This window comes from Nelusetta ayraudi, unplaced genomic scaffold (assembly GCF_046127955.1).
Source record: "Nelusetta ayraudi isolate G7.1 ecotype Tasmania unplaced genomic scaffold, CSIRO-AGI_Nayr_v1 ptg000022l, whole genome shotgun sequence".
Classification (NCBI taxonomy): Eukaryota; Metazoa; Chordata; class Actinopteri; order Tetraodontiformes; family Monacanthidae; genus Nelusetta; species Nelusetta ayraudi.
Genome location: NW_027466072.1, coordinates 299,315 through 313,137, shown reverse-complemented (window position 1 = coordinate 313,137; position 13,823 = coordinate 299,315). Strand labels below are relative to the sequence as shown.

Here is a 13,823-nt window from a genome sequence, read left to right as displayed (position 1 = left end):
GTGTGTGTGTGTGTGTGTGTTTGAATCCAATATAATAAGCCGTAAATACTACATTTTCTACATTTCCCATGATAGATTTTTGCCTCCTATGAGGCTGCTCACCAAAACACCCCATCTATCTGCACCTGCTCAGGTCCCTCTGTCACATTTTACAACCCATTGTAGCCGACCAGTCAAAAAATTTGCCCAGCCCTGGAATAACCTAAGCTCAGTGATGGAAGAATGATTGAGCCAAAAATTGTCTCAGCTTCAGACTGAAGTCACTCAAGTGAAGCCCAAAGAGCAACAATAATCCCCGCGAGCCACTCAAGGCAGCTCAACTGTGCCTTCATGCTAACAGAGAACGGATACACATAGTCCTTAAATGATAAAAATACACTTTAATTATCAGAAAAACTGAACAAATCTCTGTGGTGATTAGAGTCCAGGCTTCAGTGCCACTGCGTTTTTTTTTTTTTTTTAAGTGAGACACTACGACGCTGGAAGCATGTGTAAAGCAGGAAGCTTGCAGAGCTGAAAACTGAAAACACCTCAGTTACTACCACATCCAGTGTGCTGACAGCTTGTTCGCTTTTCACAGAAATTCAAGATAACTTAGCTTCAATGTTGCACTAGCGTGGATAAAAAAAACAACCAACAACATACATTTCAATTGCAGATTCATAGTAAAAAACTGTGTTGCACAAATACACACTATATTCGCACGTGTGCTCACAAATAAATGAATGTATAAGGGTACAGACACTTGCTGCATCGCAGCATTTTAAAATCAAAAGCGTGTCATCTACACCACCAGTCAAAAGTTTGGACTCTGCCTGTGAATTGAATGTCTTTTCTTTCATTCTCATGACTATTGACATTGCAGCTTCTCACTGAAGGCATCAAAACTACGTATGAACACACACGGAATCATGGAGGAAACAATACAAGTGTGAAATAACTAAAACACATTTTATATTGAAATTTGCTGCATAATTACATATATCTCGCTCATATTTTTGATGTCTTCAGTATCTATCTGCAGTGTTGAAAGTTCTAAAGATAAATAAAAAAAACATTGCATTAGACAGTGTGTCGAAACTTTTCACTGGTATGGTGTGATTAAGCAGTTTTTTGTTTTGTTTTTTATCTCCCACAGCCACTTGCTTCTTTCTCCAGCTCTGCCCTTCATCACAGCCTGTCCCTGTCTTTCTGTTCCTTCTCAGGCAGAAACAAATACCAGCCTGGCGGAAAAGGTCAGGTCAGCGAGGTACAGCAGGGTGTTGAGGGCCGTGAGCACCGACACAGTGATCAGCTTGGAAGAATTGTTCGAGGTTCTGCTGTACTTTCTGTCAAACTGGAACACCGGCCAGACGATGGCGGCGCTCAAGTACATCAAGACGGCGAGGAGCCCGTACACCGACAGGAACTTGGAGAAGGGGACGGGCAGGTAGCCGGTGCACTCGCCCACGCACAGCACCACCACGGCCATGGAGAGGATGAAGCAGATGCAGTAGACGGCCATGCACCACTCCAGCCCCGGGTGGTGGTTGTAGGACACAGGGTCGCTGACCAGGATGAAGATGACGCACGCCACGAAGGTCTGGCAAACCTTCAGCAGACCCGGGGCTGTGGCCATGTAGCCCGCCACCTCTCCGGGTCTGGCTTTGGTCAGGCTCACCTCCACCACGTAGGCCACGGTAGCTAGGCAGGAGAAGACGGTGGCGGCGATGCCGTGGCTGCGGGCCTCAGTCGCCAAGTGCTGGCCTTTGAGGAAGAAGACTGGGAATATGATGGAGGCGGAAAGGCAGAGGAGGGCGGCGTAGCAGGCCACGGTGATGGGGAAGTTGGACCAGGACACCGGGGCTCTGGCCTGGAGGCCGCACTGCTCCACCAGCATCACCAGCAGGGTGCAGACGAAGCTGAACACCCAGCAGAAGAGGCACCAGTCAGCCAGGCCACCGTGTGAGAGGTTGGCCCCATGCGCTGCCACGCTGAAGGCAACGCAGGTGAAGAGCAGGGCAGCGAGGCGCGCCCAGAACAGCTGCGAGAGGGGAAATGCAATCACCGGCATGGCTGGAGGGAAACAATCAGCCCAGAGGATGAGAGATGGCCCTTTGATCCGGCGAGGAGGGTGGAGACGCTGGGCGACTGACGCTGAGTGGGCGGCTTCACACGCTCTGTCGATCTGTAGGATCGCACATTCTGCAGGAAAAGCACCAAAGATGAGAGTCGTTACAACAAACTGGGAACACGTTCACGTTACAGTCTTACAGAATCATAAAGACAAACGTTGTGGCCTGAAGTTCATTGTAAAATAGTTGACTCTTGAGAGTTGGGGCAAATGCAGGCATGGGCAAACTACGGCCCGGGGGCCATACGCGGCCCATTAAGCTTTTTAATCCGGCCCGCCAAACTTGAAGAAATGATAGTAAGTCATAAAATAGCCGTATTTCATCCCTTCTTCCAGTGTTTTCAGAGTCATTTCAATAAAGAGCTAAATACTGTGGGACTTCAAAGACACTGATTTTGTTTCGTTGGAACTGTTGCTGCGTGTAGTGCTGTGCTGTGCTGTGGTAAGTGTACTGACCAGTATTTCATGTCTCTCTGCTGTCAATGATATTATTTCTCTGGAAATGTTAAAAGTCCATCATTTTGTGATATCACAAAGTGCTTGGGTCCTGTGACTGATGCCTCCCCATGGTCAGAGATAACTCATGGACTGCTTGGTGACCCCTTTAACCCTCTTCCAAACATGGAAGAACTCACAAAGCTTCTGTTTTATGAGAACCTTTAAGCATTTTTGCAGGAGGCTGTAAACAGGAGGCTAAATGTGCCCATGTGTACAATGAAACAGACAAAGGAACAGATTAATAAACTGAAAGTGAAGTTCTAGAACCACTGGTTCATCCGTCCACCTGTCCATTACTTCATTGGTCTATTTCTGTCACAGCTTATCTTGCACTTACAGTCATGGCGGTGCTAGTAGATACCCAGGTTATCACATACAGAGAGGAAGAAGAAAAAAAAACGTCCACACTTTCGACTTAAACGAAATTAGAAAATTAAAAGGGAATTAATTTGACAATTGCTAACATTAAATTAACATTCAGCCAAAGTGTTACAGAACCACTAATTATTTGGCACGATTCAATTTTAGAAATGAGTTGTTGGAGCTTTACTATCTTGTTACGGCTTGAGATGAAGTTGTATAAAGACTAAAGAATGCGAGTGCAACCTTGGTTTTGTGGTTCATGCTGTGGCCTGTGCAGCGGACGCATACAGGAAGTGAGACTTGATCTGCATCCACCTATGCTGCTTAAAAAGTCCCTCCACATTGCAGCTGGTAAAATAACCTGTAAACTACCGAAAGCCTGAATTGGATTAGTTTTCCCACCGCAGAAGTTACAGTTGGAAAAGCAATATTACTACCATACCACTGCGGTCAGAAAAAAGAGATGTTGCAACCTTTTATTTTGTTAACGCCCTGGATAGTTAAGTTAGAAAAGGTCCTCCGCCCTTCATATGTTTAGCATGCTTGAAATGCCGCTGAGTTTTGTGACGCAATGATAAGTCGACATAAAAGAGAATTGACTTCTGCATTTGTTCCAAGAAAGGGCAAAAAAAAAAAAAAAACCCACACGGTTCACGTAGCAAAGGTTGTCTGTATCCGGGTAAACTGTTTTTATAGTGATAGGTTACTTAATTTACGGAGACCCCATAGCAGCATTTCAGGAAACATAATGTGCGTCCACGAGATAATATTGCTTATGAGGAACCACGGCTGCTTCTTTAGCCAACAAATATGGACACATTTGAATCATTTTGATTTCATTTTCATCTCAGAACGAATTACAGTGACATGCTTGGTCACTTCTATTCACAAATAATAAATAGCGTTCACTGTCTCTGTATTGGCTGTTCCACATAGAGTAACACTACATTTGAATGAGGCACCTGGTGCCAACCCTCAGCCAATATGAATGAGTCTAAAAAAAAAAACCTTCTCTGATGGGAGGGGTCTGCCATATTGAAAATGGAGTAAGGGAATACAGCAGCTTTAATGTGGGTGGGGGTGGGGGTTCTCTGCACAGGAAGAGCAGAATTGTCTCCTATTACTGAACACGTTCAAGTGTGCCAATGTTCAGCGAAAGGTGATTTTTTTTTTTTTTCTTCTTCCTCTGCCAACTTTAGTCGACCAACAAATGCACAACAGTCATGCAAGGGTGCGGGTCAGACAGTGCATTGACAGTGCATTGCTTTGCTTGAAATACAACAGAGGTTGAATTAAAAGTTGATTTTTGTGGACTTACTTACTCCTCCTCCTCCTCACTGTTCAGTGAAACCCTGGTCAAGATCTACTAAGTGCTGCACTTACACTCCAGCAGCCCCGTGGCCATTAACTGCAGCTTCCTGTTGTGTGGAACCACACGCAGCAAGAGGCACGTCCACAGAACACACATCAAAAATGGGGGTGGGGGGGTATTCAATCTGAACACACACTGACCAACAATCTCAGACTGAGCTATACAGGAACACAAACTGTGGCAAGTGTCGCATCAGTGAGAAAAGTAACAACCTGATTCTCTACTGGGCTGAAACTCAGCCGTCTGTGTTATCAGCCTCTGTGACTGTGACTGTGTGGCTGATTCATTGACGGCAGGAGGAAGACAAGCGTCTCAAAAGCTAAATATATCTCCCTACCTGAAATCTAAAACTCACACTCACTCAACTACCTTGCTACAATTCGAAGGGGACTTTCCAAAAACAAGCAGCGTTTTGTTGTCGTATTCTTTCAGAACAAGCCCAGTGAGGAACCCCATGGTGAGAACACACTAACGGAGTGAGGTGAGGAGGTATTTTTTCACTCCGGATAGCGGATGTACCGCACCCAAGGCAGCACCGTGCTACGGTAGCTCTTTTCTCGCTTCTCCCCAGAAATGGATATTGCGTAATCGCCAGCAAGTAACGTCTCTACACACACAAAAAAACGCACAACCGTCGTGAAACTCACCTTAAACTGAAACGACTGTGGACTTTAAATGAGTTTGGCGCCTCGGTGGTGGAGTGGAAGAAGTCCTGGCTGGCACGACGTGCATCTCCTCCCTCTCTCATCCATCCACAGCGAGCGAGCGAGCGGCGGGGGAAGAACTCTCACGCCCTGTACAGGCCATATTTGGTAATGTATTGAAACCCTCCCCTGGCCTCACTGGATAAGTATTTTAGTGTGAGTCAATCTCAACTTCACGTCGTTCGACAATACGCATATACGCATATAGGCAGCCTATGGCGGTGGTTCGCAACTTGTGGAGTCCCCCCCCCACCCCCGTTATCATCAAGTTGCGACCCAAGTTTAGTTCACAGCACTTACATTTATTTCACAAAAACCAGGGGGGGAAATAATGCAATACAATAATACAATACGACACAGAATGCATACATTCAGTCATAATATCATATCAATTCCTTGAGTTGTGTGTCTTGCATAATAAACGCCCGAAGCTGTGGTCCAATCAAAACAGCTCCACGACCCACTATTGGGTCGCGAATCAACAGTTGAGAAACACTGGCTTGTCGCACACTGCATACTTACATACTTTGGTAGATGAGTTATTGACAAAAAGGTTTTTATTCTTGAAGGAGAAGATTGTTAAGAAGTAGAAGATTTTATTTATTTATTTATTTATTTATTTATTTTTTAGCTCTTCTCAGTTTGCTAAGACGATTGCTAGCAAAATATTGCTAATTATCTAAACACTAAATACACAAAAAAGGTAATTAGTTAAATACTAAATACACAAATTGATGCACTTGGGTATTTAGTGCACTAAATACCCAAGTGCATCAACTGCGTCAAGGTCTAACAGGCCATGTACCTTCAACTACTTCACTCTTTTTTAGAGAACTTTCAGTTTTGTTGCTTTGTTTGCATAGTTTATCCTGTGTACGGCACTGAAAATGTTAATATTCCGCAGTAACGAACTTCACCCAGGCGGCGTCGCTGTTTTCCCTGGTCATGCTTGAATCCATGGTGGTGTGGTGGTGGTGGACCTGACTGGCTGCTACTCAGGCACAGACAGCAGGGCAATAACACGGTTAAGATCGCCATTCAATTCAATCAGGATTTTACCCCCCCAAGACATTAAGTACATGCATCGCTGCAGAACCGGCGACTCTCCTGAATGACAACGAGATGAGCACTGTGGATTTTATCACCAGGCCTTGTTTTTGTGGATAATTAAGGAACCTGAGATGGAGCTTCACTGTTATCGTTAATGCCGTGTAGCTAAAAGCTGGCTAACGTGCAACTTCAGTGTGTAAAATCGCAAGTAAACGAAATTGGTTGCGTCAAATAAGGAGCTGGAATCCTCCACGAACCGCTTCATTTTGGACACCTTGAATCCTTCTACTTGCACACAGTTGAAGTCAAGCTGGCTGAATCATCTCGCAGGCACAGCGGTTTGACTCATTTAAAAGACAGGCTCGCCGGCGGAGGGGAAAGGCCCGGCTGTGGCACCGTCGGTCGGCTCGAGGGTCCACGCAATGCCGTGGATTGAAACCGGCCTGCACTCAGAGCTAGCCTCAGGAAGCTAACGTCTGCTGGATGTAAAAGGCCACTTCGCCGGGTCGTTATCATTCCGTTGCCAGCTGGTTGTGTAACTTTGGAGTCAAAGTCGAAAAGAAACACGTTTCTACTACCAAGGAACGTGTTTTGTTTTTTGCTTTAATTGTCGAGATTAATGACAAAAATAAGTCAATGTCGGCTGAACTGCTCATTAGCCAGCTTTGCTCGTTAGCGTGAAACGCAACGCCTGTTGTAGGGTTTGGATTCAGTTTTTTTTTATTCATTTCTTTTGCTTTGTCTTCTTCGTCTTCCTTAAAAGAAACAGCACTAGCATGTAATGTCCCTCCATTTAACGGTAAACTCACGTTGGGAGCCTTAGTGGCGTGTTGTATCGTAATGGTTAAAACCTATCCATGTTTTATTTGTACAGTGTGAAAGGCAAACACACCGGCGACGATATCAACATGTAAGTCACGTTTTTAATTCGCGTAAGAATGTGAAATTGTTATACCACTGTCATTTAGAAACCGAGTTGTCAGGTAAACGTGTATCTCGACTGGGATTGTTTGAGTATCGGAAACCGCACGTGTAAACAAGTCTCACTGCGAGTCTAATCAGGGTCACTTTTGGTTGTCTGGTGTTGGCACATTAACGTGTCATTCAGATAATTTCTAGTGTGAATGTGTAGTATGTGTGTGTGTTCACACGCACAGTTTGGTAGTGTCTAATTGGGAATGAGCTTGAATGCACTGGAGCTGTAACTAGACGTGGCTACTTCATGACCAGGAAGCAGGCTTTGCCGTCTATGTTATAGAAATTAGTTGAACTGTACATCCAACTCACTTCTCGCACTGTTGTCGGTACAACGGAAAGCAGACTGCGGGGGGTGGTGAATGGAGGTCACCGGGAGCACCCTTCACATTCTCAATCTGCCATCTCTCCGTATCTGGAAAATTGGGCAAAAATAAAGCACAACCCTTAAAGGACACTTGTATGGACTGAAAAGCAGTGGCGAGAAAAGAAAAAGAGTATGGGGATGATGAAGATGGGCCACGGTCAGTGTTGATCGCACCAGGAAGCAGACGAGTGTCAAAAGGGCTTTCAGACATGAGTCTCCGGCAACCGACCTCTACATTGGACAGGTAGGACGCTTCTCACGCCCCACACACAGCATGCATCTCAACACTGTACTGCAAAGTGCACCACTAATCAATTAGATCAGTCAATAGACCTGTGACTGCCTATGCAATTCCCTCCAACTACTGGAAGAAGAGTTGCACAGGTTGTTCATTCACGTTAAGGTATTGCCCGTTAGAACAGTGGGATAGATTAAATTCATAATGTAAAAAAACGAATGACTTTAAAAAAAAAAAAAAAAATGGTTAACCTCTAAAACCATTGTACAACTTGTGTTGAGATTCCATAAACACCGTAGGGATTCTTCCGTCCTCGGCTCCTCCCTTTGAATGTCTCATTTGAGTGTTTGCCTGGGGTTTTCTTTCTTGGACTTTGGGTTTTGGCAGAATGGAAGTGGTGAACTGTGGCACACAGATGAATAATAGCAGTGTTTCTCAACTGGTGGCTCTGAGGCTTTGTGAGCAGTCCCTTTTCCCCTTAAAAAAAATAATTATATATATATATATATATATATATATATATATATATATATATATATATGTATATATATATATGTATATATGTATATATATATATGTATATATATATATATATATATACATATATATATATATATATATACATATGCATGAAAGCTTCCAATCAAATAGTCGGATTATCACCCGGTGTTAAGGTTTATTGTCTGTGTTGCTAATTGCTTGAGTCGTGACTTTTCACCCAATTGACTGACTGTACTTCATCCAATGCCACTCACTGCTTTCCCTCCATGATGTAATACACTGCTACCGTGCTCCCACTTTTAGCTGCATCTGTGTGTTGAACATGTGTCATGTGTCTTTCCTGTTTCTCCTGCTGTCACCCTCTCTTCACCTGCATATGTTCTTGTGCACGTGTCCACCGCTGTGTCTGTGTTGTGTCTGTGATGTGAGGCAACAGTGCAGCCAATAAGAAAAACGCCCACCTGTTCAGGTAGGACAGTTGAGAGTTTATAATATGGGGTGGGGAGGAGTCTCTTCCTGTTCATACATTGAAAAACAAGGAGAAATTAATGTTTCTTTTGATGTTGCAGTTTGAAAAGAAACACGCCATCAATGTTTTATTGCCCAGCTAACGACTCGGTCTCAAATACTGGCGGGTTTGCAGCTGTTGCTGGATTTAGGATCATGCAAGCGGGTCTCGAACGGCCTGCGTCACGGTGCATGGCATAAGCAGAACCTACAAAATCCAGCCAGTCACTTTATTCAGTGTTAAATTTAAAGCAGCTCTAGGTAACTTTTCGACCGTAAAATTATGATTCCAAACTCAGTAAAGCGGTACATAAACGATTAATAGGATCAAAGGTGCCGCCTCGGCAGCGAGAGAGAGGGGGTGGGGGGGAGTGGGGGGTGCCAGCTGTAACTGTGCAGCGTAACTTTCAAGCGCGTCCCGACACGCCGGACGAACCACTATACACCAACGTCGCACGGTATTTAGAGGCGATTGTGCATACTACTATTACAAATACATAAGATTATAAAATGACGGAATGGAACCCAATAAGTAACCTCCACGAAAGACTAATAAAAGTTATAAAAGTGTTGAACGTTTGCTACCACGTTGTTGTCAGTGTCTGTTTTGCATTTGATATCGGTGTTTTTCCTGAACACACACGAGCGCTCCAGCTAGGCAACTATTTGTATTTTCCCACATCAATAAACTGGCGCTGCAGCGTGTTTACTTCCACTGAAAGTTACCTAGAGCTGCTTTAATATCACAACATTAAAAGTCATCCGTCAGTGTCAGTAGCGGATCACTCGGTATCGACTGGCAGATGATGAAATTTGATGGGGGAATAGTTTCCTGGTTGCCTTTTTTCGTCTTGGTCATTTTTTGGACGAGCATTGGTGACTTCCAATGAATAGACCCACTAAATTCATTTTATCTACAGTGAGTCCATTGACATTTGGAAAATGGGCTGCTGGGAGACTCGGGGGCACAGTGATTTTTTTCAGTTGCTTATTTTTTCCCCATTATAACTTGATTTAAATTCACCAAAATATTCTCCTTTTCACCCCCTCCCCCACCCAAAGTAGTAAAAATGAGTCCGCTTCTCGCATGTAAAGCTGGAGTTTTCACTTTGCGTTGATGACATCACTGGTTCCCCCAAAGCAAAACCAAATCACTTCAGTGTTTGACTTGTGTGTCTTTGTGTGTTATGTGTCGCCTTCAATAAATCATTGCGTTTATGACCTGTGAGAGTCCAAAGTCCAGGTCAGTTTGTTTGTGTCCCTCTAATTTGATTCTCATTCTTAATTGGCACTCTTTTTTTTCTCTTTCTCCTCTCACCTTTTCTTCGCCAATCTTTCCTGTCATGCTGTGCTTTCAGCCCTTTTGCTGCTTGGTGAGTTTTCCCGTCAAATGCCTCCGTCTTGCTTTCTTGGACATTTTCGGAGCTTGCTCTGCAGACACTCTGTCCCTCTTCAGTTAATCCAGACACCTCCTGGGTTGTTTTTGAGTTTATATTCCCCGTTGAACCGGAACTGAGCTGAGCTGAGCTTAGCTGGACCTTCAAATCCCAGTGTTTTAGCATTCACCCTTGTTCTTGTTTTATCCCTGGTGATGTTGTTGCACCACAGCCTCACAGTGAGGTTTTGGGTTCACCTATATATATATATTTTTTTTTAGCATGATGTTCTTTTGCATGTGAGGGTTTTCTCCAGGTGCTCCGTCTACTTCACATGCGTGTCAGGTGAATTGGCAACTCTAAATTGATGGTGTGAGTGTGAATGCTTGTTGTCTCATTGTGTTTGCACTGTGATGAGCTGGCAGCCTGTGCAGGCTCTAGAAACTCGCCTCAGGTGATGGAAATAGGCCCCAGCGGTCTTGAATGCAGGAAAAGTGACGATAGAAGATGGATGAACCTTTTTTTTTTTTCGTTGACTTTTTTGTTGACAGTAGTGCTCATTTGAAAAAGGAAAAAAAAAGTAGTGTTTCTCTCTAAGTTTGTTGGAACGCTGCTTTATGACTATAAGTATTATACTGTCTCTCAAACTATTTATTTCTTGATTTAAATTGCGCCGCATTTGTACGGAACGTGCAATTGTGAGATTAGCAGAAGAACGCGTGTGCGGCTCCTGAAAACTCCCCCCCCAAAAAAATATCCAGTGCCTCTTCCAAACAGCTTATCATGCCATTGACTCTTGAATTGGATGATTGCACGGTGAAGACGCATTGGCAACGTAACATTTTATCCTGTGAAAGAACCAAACTCAGCCACCTTCTCCGCTTTGCAAGTCACCAGCCTGCTTACACTGCTGTACAGCTACAATTTGTCCCCAGTTAGTCAGCCGACGCGGTCGTGTCTCTCACCAGAGCAAAGGCATCTATCTGATGGCGACTCGTTCCCAAAATCCATCAGACACTTGGTCCTGCAGTCTTTGACTGCAAATGTACAGACAGTGCTGCCACTCACAAGTCACAGTTTTCATGGGCACAACTCACAAATTCAGCTCATCTTACAAATCCTACAAGGTACCTTTCAATGAGGCCATTTTAAAGGTTTAATGTTTAGCGTTGTTACCACAAAGTAATGAACTACCAAACACAAATATCCTTACTTTTTGTGCTAATTCTGTGTTTCAAGGAATTAAGGGTGCGGCTGTACTTGACATAAACAGTAGTTGGTCGGGAGCACACCGTTTAGTCTGACGTCATGTGACACTCTCTGCCATAAAAAACACAGAATTGTAGCCAGCATGTGGAAGAGAACCTCTCCATAGGCTCACAGTTGGCCAGCAGGTGCTGTGTGAGATCACCGTTCACCTTAAAAACCTTGCAACCCACCCGATCTGCTCTGTTTCTGCCACAGCTCTACTGGATCATTTCCTTAAACCTCGATGTTTCCCTCCCCTCTCACTAGGCTCAGCAGTCTGACCATCGGGGATTCAGAGCGCAAATCTTCTGCCACCCAACAGAGGGAGCCACCACTTGACATCCCTGTGGAGGCCACAGGTAATTGTGCCGGGTGACGCTGGTTTTTTGTGTTGTCAAAACCTCATCAGGCCTTTTTCTTTTTCACAAAGTGCTCTCCTCTTCTTCCAGGTCCTGGACTCGTCCATAGATGTGTGGTGGTACAGAAGGACCAGCTTGGCTTTGGCTTCACAGTATGTGGAGAAAGAGTCAAGCTGGTGCAGAATGTCCGACCAGGTGAGACGTGGTGACTTTGGTGGAACTCCAAGATGCTCCACTAAATTACAGAGAAATCAATCATACGTTTCTCTTTCCAAATGATGAAGTCTCGATGGAGATTATTTGATACTTTACATGTAGAACAGTCAGCATGATTAAGCTGAGTTTTTCCCAGTGTGAACTTGATCAGTGGTGCTGGACCTTAAACCTTTGACCTTAAAATCCAGTAATTGAGAAGCAGTTTCAAAAAAGATTCAAAGTGTTTGGCTTTAGATGAGAAATATGACTCACTGACTGTATGACAAGCAGCACTGCAGCGTGGAAAATAGACTTCAGTCAAAACCATCGTACCACCTATTCAGAATCTGCATTAAAAATCCACATTAAAATGATGGAAGAGGGTTTGTTTGTGGTCCACCAGTTGAGAAAACTAGACTGTGTTGTCGCTCACAGGAAACATAACATTTGTTCAATCAGCATTAAATTTAAAAAGCAGATGTGTATTTCATTTAAATTGTCACAATTTTCTGCTGTCCTTTCTAAAATGACTTTAGCCGTGTGAAAAGTCAGTGGCCCGTGATTTTATTTTAGTACCCTAAAACGTCCTGTAGAAAGCGATGCCCTGCTGATGTTGACGTCCTCCCACTCGGGAAGCTTCTGCTCTGCCTTGTGCTGTTTTCTCACTCAGGGTTCTTTTCTCCTCAGGTGGTGCAGCAGTCAAGGCTGGTGTCCAGGAAGGGGACAGAATAATAAAGGTTCCCACACACTGAGAAAGAGTGCTTCCCTTATCGTGCTAGTGGGGGCTGACTAACAGCCTCGCTCTCTGCCCTGTGTGACAGGTGAACGGCTCGCAGGTGTCCTCCATGTCCCATCAGGAGGTGGTGAAGCTCATCAAGTGTGAGTTTGAGCGCTGCCTCGTCCCCCCTGTTTGCATGCAAAGCGTGACTTTTTCTTTGTTTTAGCCTTTTTTTTCTTCTGCCTCTGATTTCTGTGTCTTCCTCGCGTTGCCCCGCAGCTGGTACCTACGTAGCTCTGACGCTACAAGGGCCGCCCCCCTCGGCTGCGTCGCAGCCCTTGGAGCCCCTGTCCAATGACCACGCACCTAATCAAAGAGCGTCGTTGGGTGGGGACGCCCCTCCCTCGCCACCTCCACCCGCCTCCTCCGCACTGGGCAGCATCCCATCCCAAAGAATCACTGGACCCAAACCACTACAGGTGACTTCCATTCCACTGAATTATTACCATCATTATTATATGACATGATGACCATTCCACCAGTCCTTGTTGAATGAAACCACAGTCTTAAGACGTTAAGGCTACGAGATTCTGGATAAAAATGGGAATTAGTTTTTTGTTTTTTGTTTTTTTTCTTTTTTGCTTAGAATAGAGATCAACATTCACTGACTATTTCTTTTTTTTCCCAAAATAAATGTTTATTGCACTTATTGTCTGAATGAAAAAAATGGACCAAAAAAATATAATAATAGTGCTCAAAAGCTGGCATGTTAGCTTTGGCCGCGGCGCTGCTACCACGGCAGAACACTGTTGATGCGCGATATTTTGACTTCCGTCATTGTCTTTCAATGCGAGAGACACGCGTCACAGAATATGAGCCGTTGCAAGGGCTGCTATTCATGCAGATGGAATCTGCAGTTGATTCATTCTCATGTAGAAAACGAGCTTCAATTGCTTTGAGGTGTGAATGGAGAGCCCGGTTTTCATCCAATCAGTCCGTAGCCCCAGGCTTTTAAGAGTCGACGTTGTGTTTACGTTTTTAAGTCGGCAGCTGCAGTTCATTGAACCCTCTGCCATAAATGTCTTTCATTTCATAGGACCCGGAATTTCAGAAACATGCCACTCAGATACTCAGGAAAATGCTGGAGCAGGAGGAAGCAGAACTGCAGGTAGAACATTTGAGTCTTATTTGAGTCTAGGGGTGGGAATATAGAAGTCTTTACTTCTTCCTACCCCCTTT

At 44.4% G+C, this 13,823-nt stretch overlaps 2 protein-coding genes across 8 annotated transcripts in view; one reads left to right on the top strand and one right to left on the bottom strand.

Moving 5' to 3' along the window:
* Positions 1–360: 360 nt before the first annotated feature.
* Positions 361–5,139, bottom strand: LOC142889290 (myeloid-associated differentiation marker homolog). Of its 2 annotated transcripts, none has more exons than XM_076027935.1 (2): positions 4,994–5,139; positions 361–2,184 (listed from the first exon to the last, which is right to left on the bottom strand). In XM_076027935.1, the coding sequence occupies exon 2, from the start codon at positions 2,051–2,053 to the stop codon at positions 1,202–1,204; it is 852 nt and encodes a 283-aa protein (XP_075884050.1). In that variant the 5' UTR covers positions 2,054–2,184; positions 4,994–5,139; the 3' UTR covers positions 361–1,201. The 2 variants fall into 2 exon arrangements, with proteins under 2 accessions (XP_075884050.1, XP_075884051.1); XM_076027936.1 differs by lacking the exon at positions 4,994–5,139 and adding an exon at positions 2,570–2,636.
* The window catches only part of arhgef11 (Rho guanine nucleotide exchange factor (GEF) 11), a 26,738-nt gene continuing 17,936 nt past the window's right edge, over positions 5,022–13,823 (top strand). For 3 of the 6 annotated variants that reach the window (XM_076027922.1, XM_076027925.1, XM_076027921.1), the window contains exons 1-7: positions 5,022–5,158; positions 11,580–11,671; positions 11,762–11,866; positions 12,554–12,603; positions 12,688–12,745; positions 12,864–13,063; positions 13,681–13,752. In XM_076027922.1, the coding sequence (XP_075884037.1) occupies positions 5,022–5,158; positions 11,580–11,671; positions 11,762–11,866; positions 12,554–12,603; positions 12,688–12,745; positions 12,864–13,063; positions 13,681–13,752 (714 nt within the window). Of the gene's footprint in view, positions 5,159–5,763; positions 7,687–10,046; positions 10,062–11,579; positions 11,672–11,761; positions 11,867–12,553; positions 12,604–12,687; positions 12,746–12,863; positions 13,064–13,680; positions 13,753–13,823 lie in introns of those variants that run through there. The other 3 variants (XM_076027926.1, XM_076027924.1, XM_076027923.1) reach the window with 2 other exon arrangements.